The sequence below is a fragment of the Peromyscus leucopus genome, chromosome 8b (genome assembly GCF_004664715.2).
Source record: "Peromyscus leucopus breed LL Stock chromosome 8b, UCI_PerLeu_2.1, whole genome shotgun sequence".
NCBI classification, from domain to species: Eukaryota; Metazoa; Chordata; class Mammalia; order Rodentia; family Cricetidae; genus Peromyscus; species Peromyscus leucopus.
The window spans coordinates 1973686-1990800 of record NC_051086.1 but is presented as its reverse complement, the minus strand read 5'-3'; the positions used below and the strand labels follow the sequence as shown (position 1 = coordinate 1990800).

The following is a 17115-nucleotide window of genomic DNA, read 5'->3' as shown; positions in this document are numbered from 1 at the left end:
AAGAAATAACTGCGGAGCTGGTACTCTCCTTCCACCTTTAAAAGGGTTTTAGGGTTGAACTCAGGTTGTCATGTTTGTTCAGTAAACACTTTAACACACTGAAACGTCATGCAGCCCATGCATGTATGTTTTTATGTTATATTTAATCTGCACAAGGGTGAATCTGGTGGACCAGATTAATCTAGGACAGGGTGTTGGAAGCTGACAGTGTGCTTCAGTAGGAGGTCTCTAGATCACCTGGGAAATTGTTATACACTATTGCTGGCCACCCTGTGGGTGCTGGGAATCTGGGTCCTCTGGAAGACCAGCCAGGCATTATAATAGTTAAAACATCTCTCTAGCTCTAATGCAAGATTTTTGTTTGCTTATGTTTTTGTTTTGCTTTGTTTTATACATGACAGTGTCTGTAGTATGATTTCTTGCACTCAAACCCTTAGGTTCCAACATTTCTGCCTCTCTTCTCTATAGCTGGGCTCAGATGATGAGAGGCATCAACCAGTCCAGCGTCTCCGAGTTCCTCCTCCTGGGACTCTCCAGGCAGCCCCAGCAGCAGCAGCAGCTCCTCTTCCTGCTCTTCCTCATCATGTACCTGGCTACTTTCCTGGGAAACCTGCTCATCATCCTGGCCATCGGCACAGACTCCCGCCTGCACACCCCCATGTACTTCTTCCTCAGCAACCTGTCCTTTGTGGATGTCTGCTTCTCCTCCACCACTGTCCCCAAGGTGCTGGCCATTCACATACTCAGGAACCAGGCCATTTCCTTCTCTGGGTGTCTCACACAGCTGTATTTTCTTTGTGTGTTTGCTGACATGGACAATTTCCTGCTGGCTGTGATGGCCTATGACCGGTATGTGGCCATATGCCACCCCTTACACTACACAACAAAGATGACCCATCAGCTCTGTGCCCTCCTTGTGGTCGGGTCATGGGTGGTAGCCAGCATGAATGCTCTGTTGCATACCCTGCTCGTGGCTAGACTCTCCTTCTGTGCAGACAACATCATCCCCCACTTCTTCTGTGAAGTGACCCCCCTCCTGAAACTCTCCTGCTCAGACACACACCTCAATGAGCTGATGATTCTCTATGTTGCAGGCTTGATAATGATAGCTCCGTTTGTTTGCATCCTTGTGTCTTATGTCCTTATTGCTTGTGCTATCCTGAGAGTCTCATCCACAAGGGGAAGATGGAAAGCCTTCTCCACCTGCAGCTCCCACCTGGCTGTGGTCGGCCTCTTCTATGGCACCATCATATCCCTGTATTTCAACCCCTCCTCCTCTCACTCAGCTGGGAGTGACATGGCAGCTGCCATGATGTACACAGTGGTGACCCCCATGCTGAACCCTTTCATCTACAGCCTGAGGAACAAGGACATGAAAGGAGCTTTAAGGAAAGTGATTACCATGAAATATTTATCTATTCAGAAATGTTAAAGGCTGTGAATATCACAGAGGGAACTAATGTCCATAAATCCTTTGTGTTTTTATCAATTATCTGAAACAGCACTTGTCTTTTGTAAGAAAAGTATGTAGTATCCATCCTGGATACTGTGGGCGACATGGGCCCTGGCCCCCAACTGTGAGTGGCTGCAGCCTTGCTTGCTGACCTTTTCCAGGTGTCCTCTCTATTCAGATTCCCTGCCGTGTCCTTCTCACCTTAGGATCATCGGAGAGCTTACCGGAGGTTCTTTGTTCTTACATCCTGCTTGTGGTGTAAACAACTTAGGTGCATCCTGTATTTGGTGTAAACAACTTAGATGCAAGAATGCAGAACATTGGGTCTGGAATGTAGACCATTGGTAGCAAACTTCTGCCCTCAGGGGATCCTCCATTTGTGTTGTAAGCCTGTATTTAAGGTTTCTTCCCTCTTTCAATAAACGGCATTCGACATCCAATCGTACGGATGACCCGCTGTCTCTTGTCTCTATTTTTTTAATCCGCAGCCCTTCGCTCGGACATGGTGAACCGGTATCGTAATGCGGGCATTACCGCTACAGATGGAGGTTCCTACCGAGGTCTGAGAAAGAAGGACCAGCTGACAGACACTCTTGGAAGGCTGGCCGGCATTTTACAGGTGAGAGTGGATTGAAATGGGTGCAGCTAGCTCACAGTCACTCCTCGAGGAACAATTAATTGGACTGTTGAGGCGGCAAGGCACTATCATTAAGAGCAAGACGGCTAAAGATTTTGTTCAAATCCTCCAGAATGCTAGTCTGCTGTGGATATCACTCTATATAAATAAACACTGATGGCCAGTGACCAGGCAGGAAGTATAGGCGGGACAAAGAGAGAGGAGAATTGGGGAAACAGGAAGAAGGAAGGGAGACACTGCAGCCACCGCCAGGAGAAGAGCATGTAGAGACGCCGGTAAGCCACCAGCCACGTGGCAAGCTATAGATTTATAAAAATGGGTTAATTTAAGATAAAAGAACAGTTAGCAAGAAGCCTGCCACGGCCATACAGTTTATAAGTGATATAAGCGTCTGAGTGATTATTTTATAAGTGGATTGTGGGACTGCGGGGCTTGGGGAACCTGGAGAGAAGCCCTCCAGCAACACTAGTCCTTGGTTTCTGGTCTCCGGAGGATTTAATATACCAGATTGGGAACAGGTTGACTTACAGAAATATTTGCATAAAGAAGGACCTGATTCCGTATCCTTAGCTACTTTTTCTTTGTGGCGCTTGGTTAAGGATGCATTGCTTAGTGATGATATTGAAGTCCAAGAACACTTAAATGAAGCTAAAGCTGTGTTGGAGGAGTCTCAGATAGAGGAGGCTCTCAGAACCCTTCAAACTTCTGATGTTTCTGATTCGGCAGAGTCGTCTTCCGATTCTGCAGAGTCATCTTCAGAGGGTGATGATGTAGAAGTCAGATCAGAAAAGGATGCTAGATGCCTAAGAGGAAAATCACAAATTTCTCGCAAGGATAGACCTCCAACCCATAACCCTGACTTTTGCAACACGGAGGTCCTTCCTTCCGCATCCATGGAGGGATTGATGGGGGGAGTTGCTTACCCGGTTATAGAGACTCAAAATGCTCAAGGGCAGAGACAAAGGGAGCACAATCCTCTAGATTTTAAAAGCATCAAACAGCTCAAGGAAGCTGTGATGTCATATGGGCCCCATGCTCCTTTTACCACCGCTATACTTGAATCTTTTTCTGCCTTAAATTGCACCCGTAGCAATTGGATGCAGCTGTGTCGCGCTGCTCTCTCTGGGGGGGATTATTTAATTTGTAACCCAGGTTACAATTCTTTAGGTAAAGGAATAATAAAAACTAACTAATGTCTTTATTCAGATTGTCTTGTCAAAGCCTAGGCAAAAATCCACTGTGAACACACCTGTACTGTTCCTCTCACTGTAAGAGAGCACAGCCGTGGGAAATGGGGAGGAGTCTCAATGGGACAGCGCTGGAAAGGAACTAATGATAAGCCAGAGCCTATGTTGGGTGTGGTTGGAATTGGGAATTGATTCCTGTCTCAGATGGGATGTGATTTCTGATTTGGGATGATTCTGAATGGCTATCTTCATGCCTCTCACCTAGGAGACTGGGCTCTGATTGGTCATGGAGTGGCAGCCATGTGAGTTTTCCATTCTAGGGCAATGGGTGCAGTTGTTTTTGTTGGGAGTGGGTGATCCTTACACTTGTGTTAAGATGTGGTCACAGCATGGTCTTTTGTGTCTTGTGCTATCAATGTATCAGAGGCTGTCTTTGCTGCTGATGGTCCATGTAATTCTCTTTGTCCCTTAGCAGAGCACTAGGATCTGGTTGGGAGTGTCAGGCCACCTCTGGGACAGTACAGCTGTTCATTCTCTCTCACAGCAGAGACCTTGCCTGAGCCCACATCAGGGGAAGATCTGACGAGGTGGGTTGAGAAGTTAGGGTTCATCTGGAGCACCAGGAACCCCCAATTCTGCATCCCCTGGGGCTTCCTGTGTTATTCTTTAATCTGGGCTTTTGTAGCATACAACATGGGGCAGGAAATAGGTCAATCAATAAAAATGAGCTGTGCCTGCTACAACCCAGTGTCCAGACGGCTCAGTCGATTCCGCCTTCTCTCCTTCCTCTGCTCCGTTTGTCAGTGTTGCTCGGTTTGCTCGGAGCCACTTTTTGTTTGTTTGTTTGTTTTTTTAAGACTGAGTCTCTCTGTGTAGCCTGAGTGTCCTGGAATTTTCACTTAGTTAAACATTTATATCTTAGCTTTCAGCTTTCATCACATCCCAGAACTTATTTGCTTGAGGCCTATAAATTGGTTTGGTTGATCTTGTGTATTTTTATTGTTAAGGTTTCGATTTTTCAATTGTAATCAATATTTTAATTCATTTGGTTTTTATATTTTCATTTTTTAGTTCTTTGAATAATTTGGAACAATGTATTCTCTACCAGACCACCAGCTTCCTCTCAGATTCACACCCCCCCCTCAACTCACCCAACTTTGTGTGCTCTCATCCCGCTTTTAATACCCACCAGTTAGTCTGGGCTGCCCAGACCCTCCTGGATGGGTGGCCTTCCCTGGAGCATGGTTGAGTTAAAGAGGCTACACTCTAAACAAAACTGACTCCTCCCTTCCTAGTGGCTAACACTGGCCAGCAGCCCTCCAGCTGGGGGTGAGACTCCGCCCACTTCCTCTGCCGCATATGTGTGGCCTCAGCTTGTAAAAGTCATGCATGTTGTCACAGCCACTCTGAGCTTGTGTGCACCTTCTACACTGTGTCTGGAAGACACTGTTTCCTTGTGGTCATGCATCACCTCTAGTTTTCTTGTGTTCTTGGAGACAGGGTTTCTCTGTGAAGCCCTGGCTGTCCTGGAACTTGCTCTGTAGTCCAAGATGGCCTCAAGTCACAGAGAACCATCTGCCTTTGCCTTTCAAGAACTGGGATGATAGGCATGTGCCACCACTGACCTGCCTACCTCTAGTTCTTACACTCCTCCTCCACCTCTTCCTTTTTCTTTTGGGTGTCTCTTGTTGGTTAAAGTTGATAGGACTTCTGAGATGTATAGATTATTGTTTTTGAACTAAATTGAGATCTGGGCCATTGTTTCTCAACATTTCCCACACTCCTTCCTCTCCCTTCCCTCAGAAGTCCTGTCATGTGTCTAACAGCACGGCCTCTCTTTCCCGCTGTCCATTTTTGTTTGTTCTTTCTTCTGCTCTGCTCTTCACTGTACACTACCTCTATCACTCTCTTCAAGCTTGCCCACTCTGTCTTCTTCCAGTTCAGATGTGCTGAGGCCCACTGACAACTGTTTATTCCAATGAGATCTTCCCCACTCCCGAGTTTCCACTGGGTCCCTTGTTTTTCTCCCATTCCCTAGGCCTCTATTCTCTGTTTGATGTGGCACTGTTGTCAAACTTTCACTTAGTTCTATTTTTACACTTATTTGCTTGTGTGTCTACTGTGCATGTTTTCTGGCATGGGAGCGTGTATTCTAAAGCTTACCGATGTGGGGCAGAGGACAACTTGCTGGCTCTCTCTTTCCATGTTGAAGTCAGAGGATGACAAGCAGGTCCTCAGACTTAGCAGCAATTGACATTGTCATTGGGTCTGTCTTCCCAGCCATCATTTTCTTCTTTAATCTTTCTACCCATCCCATCGGTTAATATTTTTGCAATGGCTACTTTGAAGTATTCTTGTTAAGGATAGCTTCTGCTCTCTCTCGCAGGAAGTGGCCATTGTTTGCTGTTCTGCTGTATGGGTTATAATTTCCTGTTTCTTTGCATGCATTCACTTTTTTGTTGTTGTTTGAAGTGGCCACATTTGAAATTTCTGGACCACTCCCAGCTGCTCTTGTATGTTTCTTGTTATTTGCTTGTTTAGTTATTTATTGTTGGCTGTGTTATGTTATGAGGTCCAACTCTACCTACAACTGGTATCCACTCACCCTGTCTGTGCACAGCACACACACATGCATGAACAGGCCTGCTCACCTTCCCCAGTAATCCAGTCACATAGTAATTCCTGCAGAGGAATGGTTTCTTAGGTTGTTGCTGGGTGTGTTCAGACTCTGATAAGCACAGCTCCTCGCTGCTCTTGTCTGTTTCTCTCTCTCTCTCTCTCTCTCTCTCTCTCTCTCTCTCTCTCTCTCTCTTGTCTGTTTTGAAGGGTTTGGTGTACAGCCCAGGTAGGGCTTGAGCTCCAGCTCCTGCCTCAAACTGTCCAGTGCTGGGTAACAGTCCTGCACCACCTATTGACAGTTCTTCATTGTGTCTCAGGGATCGAAGCTGCCTTTTGGGACATCTTCTTCTGTTCTGGGAGTTTCAATTTTTTTTTGGGGGGGGGGGTTTCGAGACAGGGTTTCTCTGTGTAGCTTTGCGCCTTTCCTGGAGCTCACTTGGTAGCCCAGGCTGGCCTCAAACTCACAGAGATCCGCCTGCCTCTGCCTCCCGAGTGCTGGGATTAAAGGCGTGCACCACCACCGCCCGGCAAGTTTCAATTTTTTTTAAGTTCACTATTTTATTGAATGAAGCCACTGACATACATTTTTTTTGTTTTTGTTTTTTGTTTTTTTTTTTAAAGATTTATTTATTTATTATGTATACAGCATGTTTGCCTGCAGGCCAGAAGAGGGCGCCAGATCTCATTACAGATGGTTGTGAGCCACCATGTGGTTGTTGGGAATTGAACTCAGGACCTCTGGAAGAGCAGTCAGTGCTCTTAACCACTGAGCCATCTCTCCAGCCCGACATACATTTTTTATTGATTTTATTTTATGTGTATGGGTGTTTGGCCTACATGTCTGTGGCTGGTCCCCAAAGATGACATAACAGGGCATTGGATGCCCTGGATCTGAAGTTACAGAAGGTTGTGAGGGCTGAGATGTGTGTGCTGGGATTCAAACCCAGATCCTCTTGAAGAGCAGCCAGTGATCCTAATCAATGAGCCATTTTCTCCAACCCCTAAAACTTCAGTGTTTTAACTAAAACCTTTGATGTGGAAAATTTCAAACATGTAAAAGAAAGATGAGTGAACCCACACATGTGCAAATCACTTATGTGCAAGAATAATTGACTCTCAGTCAACACAATTTTAAATCACAGCCTGGGAAGAACCAGCTTCCAGGCTGTAGGCAGGGCTCAAAGGGAAAGTCCAGTGTCTCAAAGCTAAGACTTTTTTATCTGAGGATTTTTAGGGAAGGAAAGAACTCATACATAGTCTCTTGATGGTTTCTCTCATGTTGGCTCTGAATCTCTTTGTTCTTCACAGCTGTATATACCCAACAGGGTCTTTCATGTTGAATATTAGGAGTTACATTTGAAGGTCCCATTCCATTTCTTAAGTAAATGATTAAAAACAGAGTCATCCAGACAACTCACATGCAATAAATCTCAGCTCCCAAGCTGGGCTGTAACTCTCAGCTGCAAAGGAAGAACCTGTCATTCTGCTTTCGATCTAGAGAGATAGAAAAGGAGACTTGTAGCTCCTTCTCAGGGCTATGAAGTCAGATCATTCTCAGCCGCCCTGGTCAGTTGAAAAATCTAACCCCCACTGGTGGTGTAGCTGAACGAAAGCTGAATTTGTCTCTAACCTTAGTTAATTGCTCCCTGTCACCCGCACAATTACAGAACCCACCATAAGAAACAGTCAGCTGAACTCTGAGTTTACAGGTTACAGACCCATATCCTAAGACTGAAGTTAGGCATTTGTGCAGAGAGTTATTCATTCTCCTAGTTTATCTTGTCCTAGGTTATCAGCCAGACCTAGCAATAGAGACAGGCACAGCAATTAGGTTCCTTTGAGCCTCTATCCTTGGTCAACAAATCAGACATCAGGATATTATCACATTGTGAACTGGACTGCTTTTCCTGGGAATAGTTTATCTTAAAAACCATCAGCAAGGCAATTGGTCTAATCTAAAGTTATTTTGAAGCTTTATATCACCTAATAGTGTACACTGTTTTGGCAGATGGGGAAATTCTATTTTCCTATGTCATCCTGAGTTGTGATCTCAAACAGCTTTGTGGTGATATTTTATTTGTGTTCTAACAAATAAAGCTTACCTGGAGATCAGAGGAAAACCTCAGCCACTATATTAAACATAGAGGTCAGGCAGTAGTAGCATATTTCTTTAATCCTAGCATTTGGGAGGCAGAGATTCATTCAGATCTCTGAGTTCAAGGCCACACTGGGAACAGAGCCAGGCATGGTGGCACATACCTTTAATCCCAGCACTAGTTAACCACAGAGGTCTGGAGGTTAGTACACACAGACAGGAAGTGATAGAGCTAAGCAGAAAGAGAAAGTAATATAGCTGGACAGATAGAGGAAGTAAGGTGGCAGGGCACAGAAAGGTATATAGGCCTGAGTATTCAGGAAATAGTTCTCTTGGGCTGAGGATTTCCTAGCAATAAGCACTTGTGGCTGGCTTGTTCTATTCCTCTGATCTTTCAGTTTTCCCCCCAATATCTGTCTCCTGTTTTTTTTATTCATAAGAGCATATAGAAATTCATGTTACATGTGTCGACCCAACATTTGTGGCACAAATTCACAAAAAAGCCACTTTCCTGGGCCTCAGGCCTGAGCTGTACGTGGCCAGAGTCTTCACTCTATGTGGGCTGGAGACTCTTCAGCCTCTTCTCTCCTGATGGGTTGTGGGCTCTTTCTGGATCCCCATCTTGGAATGCTACCATACTAGGTTGCTATCCTGAAACTTTCTTGGGCTTCTACTGTTCTACACAGTTGGCAGAGTTGGTGAGTTAATTAAGATATCTTAAAGGGAAAAATTAGTTTAACAGAATTCCCCCACACACATAAAAAATGGGAAACATTTTTACAATGGAGGGAATTTGTTCTCTGTTTGATTACATATTAGGTGGTTTGAAAAGGGAACAATTAATGAGAGGATAATTAATGCTGATGGGATTTACATAATATCAATTGTGAATATTATTTGTTTGATCATTTTTGTTTTATCATTAAAAATGTTGGTTAATATGAGTGCCAAGATAAAAGTTTTAGAAAAACTTGTTAAAACAGTTTATAGAGATATTTAGACCCAGACAGAAGAATTTAAAAGTGAACCAAGAATCAGCCTAAGGCTTTCAAACAGCCAACCTTAATCTATCCTGGAACCTTATAGGAACTGCCAAATGCTCAAGGCTTTGTATGAGCTGATTGGACTCCTGTACAAATGTCAGATTTGTGGAGATTCAAGGAGGCTACAGTCTCATATGATTACATATAGACTCATTTGTAAAGCAGATATTAAACTCATGGTCAACTTGTAATAGAATTATCCATCAAGAATGGAAAGATTTGGTTACAGATGTTTTAGATGTTGGAACCCAGTTACAATGGAAGACCTGGTGGAAAGAGGAGGCTAAGACTATAGAACAATGATGTAGGGCTAGAGGTATGGAAATTTCCCAAAATCAACTTCTTGGAGAAGGTGAATATGCTGATACACAAAGACAATCTTCATATGATGATCACACTTTAATTTTATGCTAAATGACAGCCTTGAATGCTTGGAACAGAATTAAAGAAGTAGGAAAGAAAATTGAGTCATTTACAAAAGTTATACAGGACCCAAAAGAAACCTTCATGGATTTTTTTACAAAGGCTGTCTTCAGCAGTAACTAGAATGGTACCAAATTCAGAAGCTAGACAGATAATAATTGAATCTCTGGCTTTTAAAAATGCTAATTCACAATGCAAAAGAGTAGGCAAGGTCAGCACGCTTGGAGGAATGGATCTGAGATACAATTAATATTGAATCTCATGACTATGATGATACTTGGATAGGAGAGGTGATTTCCAGAAGTTTGAAGAAAAATAATAATGTCAGATACTTAAATTGCCATTAAGAAGGTCACCTTAAAATGGGACTATAAACAGGGTGTTCCTAGAAACAATGTTTTTTCAAGAAATAATGTTTTTTTTTCAAGAAACAATGGCAACAGAATACCCCTCCCTTCTGGATTATGCAGAGGGTGTGGTAAAGGCAAACATTGGACTAATAGATATAGATCAACAAGGGACAGACAAGGTAATAATCATTTGGTTTTGCCACTGAGAAACTCCCTGAGGGGCCTCAAACAGACCAACAAGGCAAATTAAGTCCAGACCTTTCCTGCCATCATAGAAGAAACCCCTTCCTAGAGCAATTAAAAAACCAAATGCCTATTGTAAAAGAAAATACTGCATGGGGTGGTAGAATAGCTATAGAAGAGAGAACAAAAACTTCAGGGGAACAATAAAGTGAAATTTTTGGCAAACATCTATAAATTAACAAAGGCCAAAATTAAAAATGCAAATAAATGACGTTCTCATTGAAGGTCTTGTAGACACAGGTGCAGATGTGATAATAATTGCACTAGAATCTTGGCATCTAAATTGGCCTCTCCAGGAGGTAAATGTTCAGCTGTTTGGGATTGGAACATTATCTCAAGTGAAACAGAGTGCAAGATGGGTTGAATTTTAGGGTCAGAAGGACAGAGAGGAAAATTAAAACCATATGTGACTAATATAGCTATGAATTTATGGGGCTGTGATTTATTACAACAATGGAATACCCAGATTAACATTCCTTCAATGTCAGAAACAAACCATAAACTAACATATGCTTCTGAGAAAAACATTAGGAGGTATAATATAGATGAGTCACCGACTATGCAGATTGCACAAGAACAGGGCTCAACAGCTGCTAATCTTTCAAAGACACCAACAACTCTACCTTTAATATGGTTAACAGACAAGCCTGTATGGGTTCAGCAATGGCCTTTAACAAAAGAGAAACTACAGGCCTTATAACAGCTGGTACAAGAGCAGTTAAAGGCTCAGCATATTTAAGAAACAAGCCCTTGGAATTCTCCTGTATTTGTTATTAAAAAGAGATCTGGTAAGTGGAGAATGATAACAGATCTAAGAGCAATAATTAGCAAGGTAATTGAGACAATGGGCTCTCTACAACCTGGAATTCCATTGTTTACTTTCTTACCTAAAGGATGGCCTCTTATAGTTATTGATATGAAAGACTGTTTCTTCTCAATACCCTTACAAGGAAAAGACAGAGAAATTTGCCTTCATGATACCTACATATAATAATTTCCAGCCAGTTAAGAGATATCAACGGAAGGTTCTCCCACAGGAATGTTAAATAGCCCAACCCTGTGCCAATATTTTGTATGACAGCCGTTGGAAGTGATACATAAGCAATTTCCAAAATCTACAATTTATCATTACATGGATGATATTTTACTAGCTGATTCAAATGCAAATACCTTAGAAAGAATGTTTGAAGAAGTAAACAAAATTTTGCCTTGTTGGGGATTACAAATTGGTCCTGAAAAGATACAAAAAGGAGATTCTATTAATTATTTGGGATATAAAAGAGGTCTACAAAAACTTAGAGCCCAGGGGCTGGAGTTACGGCTCAGCAGTTATGAGCACTGGCTGCTCTTCCAGACGACCTGAGTTCAATTCCCAGCAACCACATGGTGGCTTGCAACCATCTATAGTGGAATCTGATATCCCCTTCTGGCATGAAGGTATACATGCAGAATACTCATACATAAAATATAAATAAGTTAAAAAAAATTAGAGTCCAAAAGGTGCAAATTAGGAGAGATCAATTACAGATTCTTAATGACTTTCAGAGATTATTCAGAGACATGTCCTATCTATAAACTGCTGTTGGGGTGAAAAATTATGAACTGAGTGATTTGTCCAAACCTTAGAGAGTATGAAGGACTTAAATAGTCTAAGAGAATAATCAGCTTAAGCTGAGAGAGAATTGGCTTTGGTGGAAAAGAAAATACAGGATGCACATGTGGATCATGTGGATCCAAAGCTTGATTGCATTTTGGTTATTTTACCCTCTAACCATTCTACTAAAAGGATTTTAATGCAGAGGGAAGATATTATATTGGAATGGATATTTCTACCAAATGAACAGAGTAAAAAATTTAAAACTTATGTGGAAAAGATCTCTGAATTGATTTTAAAAGGAAAATTGAGACTTTGTCAATTAGCAGAAATAGACCAAGCAGAAACTGTAACACCTTTAACTGAGGAAAAAATTGACAAATTATGGTCAGAAAGCGAACCTTGGCAAAGAGCTTGCAGTAATATTTTGGGAGAGATTAACAACAAATATCCCAAAAGAGATAGAATTAAACCTATAAAGAAAGTCAACTGAATCCTGTCTCACATTGTATAGGAAACACCAATCTCAGAGCCCCTACATTTTATACAGAAGCAAACAAGGAAAGGCAGGTTACAAATGAGAAAATTTAATAAAGTGTACAAGGTTCTTATAATTTGGTTCAAAAATGGAAATTATATGCTATTCTGATGGTATTAATGGACTTTTTGGAACCCCTCAACATAATTACTGACTCTCAGTATGTTGAAAGAGTGGTCTTACATATTGAAACAGCAGAATTTATCTGTGATGTGTCAGAATTGACTTTGTTATTTATTCAGTTACAAGATATATGCCAGGCGGTGGTGCCACATGCCTTTAATCCCAGCACTTGGGAGGCAGCGGCAGGTGGATCTCTGTGAGTTCGAGGCCAGCCTGGATTCCAGGAAAAGGCAGAAAGCTACACAGAGAAACCCTGTCTCAAACAAAACAAACAACAACAACAACAACAAAAAAAAAACCCAAGATATAATCAGGAATAAGAAACATTCCTTATATATAACTCACATTTGGTCCCATATGGGTCTGCTAGGCTCTCTAGCACAAGGAAATGATGAGATTGATCAACTATTGACAGGAAATGTGCTAAAGGCCTCAGAGTTTCATAAAATCATCATGTCAATAGTAAGGGTTTAAAAAATAATTTTCCCATAACTTGGCAACAAGCCAAGAATATAAGGCAATGTCCTACTTGTTCTTTATATAATCAAACTCCACTACCAGCAGAATGTAACCCAAAGGGCACTCAGATTGTGGGGATTGGGGGAGTATGTGTAAAACTGTGAATATATTTTATACAGTCAAGCTAATGGGTGAAGCCAGTGGAACCAGAACCACTCTAGATTGAAACGTGTAGACTGGGATGTGGGTAGGGCTATATCTTCAACATGCCCACCAATGAAGCATGATCTGCTGCATCTAAAAACTCCAGCTTCTACATTTCTCACCTCTGTCTCTGTTCTTTGTAGCTTGGCACCATAGATGGAGAAGATAAGACATTTCATGATAAATCCAAACTCAAGCAATATTAATCCACAAATCCAGCCCTACAGAAGGTACTAGAAGGGAAACTCGAATTAAGGAAATAAACTAAAACCATGCAAACACAGGAAATAAACAACCGCAGACCAGCAAAACCAAAAGAAGAGAAACACACACACACCACCACAACTGGTTTATATATAGTGAGCACACACTCACTCACACACCTAGGATAATCGTCAGGGCCTAAATGTTAGTAGTAACTGTTGATGGCACTATTCTTCTAACACAAGCGACCGACCCACAACCATCACACAAAAGCAACCACCGACAACCAAGCCGACCACCACTAACCCGAATAAGAGAACAACCAATAGTGAAGTGATAGGGAAACAGGGAATCCAAAGCAATAGTGACAAGTATCCTCAAGAGAGAAGCACCACTTAACATTCATAAAGGATCGACACATTTACCAACTCCAGCATGAGTAAGGAGTAGATATTAGGAAAAAAAAGATACCAAAGTACTGGACTAGGCCCTCTGGTTTTTAGGCAAGACAGTGCTCTAACTAAACAGTTGTTTAGGTGTGTGGGGCTCTCTAGAGCAAAGGGTATTAAATGCTAGCTCGCTTACGGTTGAATGGAGCCCATTCGCACTTTTTTAGAGCAACAGTGCTATGAAGTGTGAGACACCTATATGAAGCTACTTGGTCCAAGCGGAGGAGGAGTGTGTGTCTCGGGACCTTGCTCCTCTTGAATGTACCCAGCTCCGCTGAGACAACTCCCCATAGGTAGACCTGTCGGCGTACATTGGAAGAGGTGGAATGGGGGGTGGATTGGAGAAGACAGGCTGGGGGCGGAGGGGGGAGAGAGAAGGGGGATCCTGTGGTTGGTATAGTTGAGAGTCACATGAGAAAATTTCTTAATGAATAATGACACTAAAGAAAAAAGTGGTCAATCACCAATGGAGATGCCACCTTATTGTTCTCTGCACATGCTATTGCTCTCACAAATACTAGTTAAAAAGACATTTAAATGTAAGGAAAACCAAAACAAACAGAGCAAAAAGAGGATCATGGGAAAGTTCCCCAAGGGAAGTCACATTGGCTGTAGCATAACCTTCACTATAAAGATATCTAGAGCTAACTAGATCATCAAAAAAATTGAAGCAAAATGAGTATTGGGAAGAAGATCCTACAATAGTCATAAAGAACCAATCCACCAAGATGGCAATTTTAATTCCTAACACTATGCCCAAGACACAATATGTGTGCATCCGAAGTTTATAAGGAACACACTAAAGATGGGTTCTATAGCGTGACTCGCTCCAACCATGCTATCATGCTGAGAGGAAGCTATAAATAGAAAAATGGCAGGGCATACTTATAATCTGGATCTTGGCCTGGTATAGGACACACGGTGTCAGCACAAGGGATGGCATGAGTCAAAAGGTTGGACATCGTGTTTTCTTTCTCCTTGCTAATTTGAGACAACGATCTTCCTGACTGCGGAGTGCGACCTAACTCAGATTTACACTGAGAAGTATTGTTTCATCACTGACCACCAGCATAGAACACAACTAAGGTAAATGAAAAAGTAAAAAGTGATGCAACCTTGATCTTCTTCAGATGCAACCGTGTGCATGGCAGATTCACTCCCTCCAAAACTAGAGAGGACAAGAGGCACAATAGCTTGGGTCACAAAGCAGGTAAAATCGAAAAGACACAAAACAAGAAAGAAAATGCTGAAAATACTCCGCCTGAATCCTAATCAGACCACACATGGGTTCTTAAAAAGCTGGGATATCCACAACAACATAAGAAAGCTTGCCAAAACATTCTAATGGAAAACTTGAGCAATCTGTCTACTGAAATGCAAAAAATGGACAAGGCAGAAACTAGAGGAGAAATTTAGACTTTCCTAACACTGAATGAAAGCATAATTGCACAACATCTCAGACTATGGGAACACAATGAAATGGTTCTTAAGAGGCAAAGTTCATAGCACTAAGCGAACCATAAAATCATAAAAAAGAAACCGAAGAGGAGCTGTTGGTGGCGGCACACCTTTAATCCAGCACTTGGAGGGAGAGACAGTGTTGAAAAGCGTCTCGGGTAGGGAACCTATATGTGAGAGAGGGGCAGGCGGGGGGGTAAATGATGCTTAGTTGCGCTATGGTGGGGTAATCACAGCGAATCGAGGATAAGGGGAGCTGCCGAAGAGGCATGGAGTAAATTACATTGTATGCCACGTGTTGCAGGATGTGGCTCCTAGACCAAGGAATTTGAAGCTCGTAAACAAGTAGCAAATGAAAGACAGAAATGGCGACAAAAGCAAAAACAGGACCTCTCAACCTTTGAAAAAAAACAAACAAAAGTAAGAATGCTAATGGTTTGTGACATGGAATCAGGAATAAGAAAGGGTGAGGCTCTTTAGGAAAGTGGGTTAGTGGCCTTACCGTCGCGTAGAAGAGGCTAACTAGTGTGTTCCTTGGAAATGCTCAGAGATGGGAGGGACCGGGCACTTCTTTCTGCTGAGTGTAGGCGGGAAAATGGGCGTTTGGTCTCTAAGCCATGGCGCATTAAAACTTTCCTGATGCCTTGGAATAAAACCTTTCTCTATGACTCCCAAAAAAAACACAAAAAAAAAAAATGAAACAAAAACCGGGGCGCAACAACGAAAAACTAGAACAATACGATCATTTTATATTTTCGTAGGGTACTCTACACGCCGGCCACTCATAGGCGGCCTTAGTAAGACCCTGTAGACTCAGTGGGTTTCTTGGAACGCTTGCCTCCGCTACAGTTGGCAACCTCCCCTGCGTAATACAGTTCAATTTGTTGATAGACTCGCCCCCAGCCATAAAGTGATTTTGCTTTGCTAGCTCTTTCACCATCCATCATGTAATTTTGCTCGTTACTGCTGTCCTTAATGACGTTGTAACGTAAATATCGAATGTGTGGGATATCTGAGCTCTAATTATATCAATCTAACCTGTGCAGGCCCCTGGTGCACGCGGCTGCTCGACCACCGTCTCCTCTGAGATTCCATGAGGAACTTTGCCTGTCCTTAGTTTGATTCAGAGGGTTCTTGTCTCTGGTGTCCTGCATCGCCTCTCTCTGAGCTCCCTTTCACACTCCTTCTGGATTCCTACTCCTCTCCCAGGTTCCCTTTGAGAGCTCTGAGGGGAGGAATTCTGATGGACACAATGAATAAGAAAGCATTGATTTTCTATTTTATCTTTCGGAGCAGTGAGGGAATAGGTCAAGACCTCAGGCCATTAATTGTTTGATGGCGGAGAGTAGATCTGCACTTTTTTTTGTGTTTGCCAATATGCTATGATCAAAGGGCGTCTGCTTCCGGTTCTTTCCAGCTAGGATAACCTTCTTTTCGTGAAAAGGATGCGTGAAGGAGCTAGCAAGGTCTTCTCTTTGGGCGAGAATGGCTAGGTTCAGCTCTACAACGCTTCACTGGGTGGCCTGTGGGGTTGCCTTGTGGGAGTAATTAGTGTGTTCAGTTAGCACCACATCCCACGGGGTCTTGCTACGGGAATTGCCCCTGGAGCTTGATGGGGATAGATCATATTGTCGTACAAGAACCCTTGATCTCTGATGCATGGCTGAATTTCCTTTTTATTGTTTCGACGTGGATGCTCTTGGAGTACAGCAAGAAATATCAATTAAGAGTCATTTTATTCACTACGGTTTTTTTTTTAAGACCACGATAATATTTGGGTTTTAAACCGCCTCGTGGGTTAGGGAGGGACCAGCCTAGGTCTTATTCTGCGTGCTCCCTATACTAGTTCCTCTCTTCAAAAAATTGGGATGTCTTGATGTGAGTACATAGCGGCAAGGGGCGAATGGAGAGATAGGTTGTTCTGATTCAAGTTAAAACAGGCGTATGGCTATTGGGTGGTTTCCCACTCCTATCTCACTCTAGAGGAAATGCTGGGTCCTTAAGTCAAAATCAGAGACGCTCATTGGTTTGGTTCT

The 17115-nt window shown here is 42.5% G+C and overlaps 1 protein-coding gene across 1 annotated transcript; it reads left to right on the top strand.

The window, feature by feature from the left end:
* The first annotated feature begins 478 nt into the window (after positions 1-478).
* LOC114680740 (olfactory receptor 1361-like) lies at positions 479-1432 on the top strand. Its single transcript, XM_028853854.1, has one exon. It carries the CDS (start codon positions 479-481, stop codon positions 1430-1432), a length of 954 nt encoding a protein of 317 aa, XP_028709687.1.
* Positions 1433-17115: the final 15683 nt, after the last annotated feature.

Bases quoted from the DNA above. Each gene is read 5' to 3' on its own strand.
- LOC114680740 (XM_028853854.1), top strand. From the start codon at position 479: ATGATGAGAGGCATCAACCAGTCCAGCGTCTCCGAGTTCCTCCTCCTG.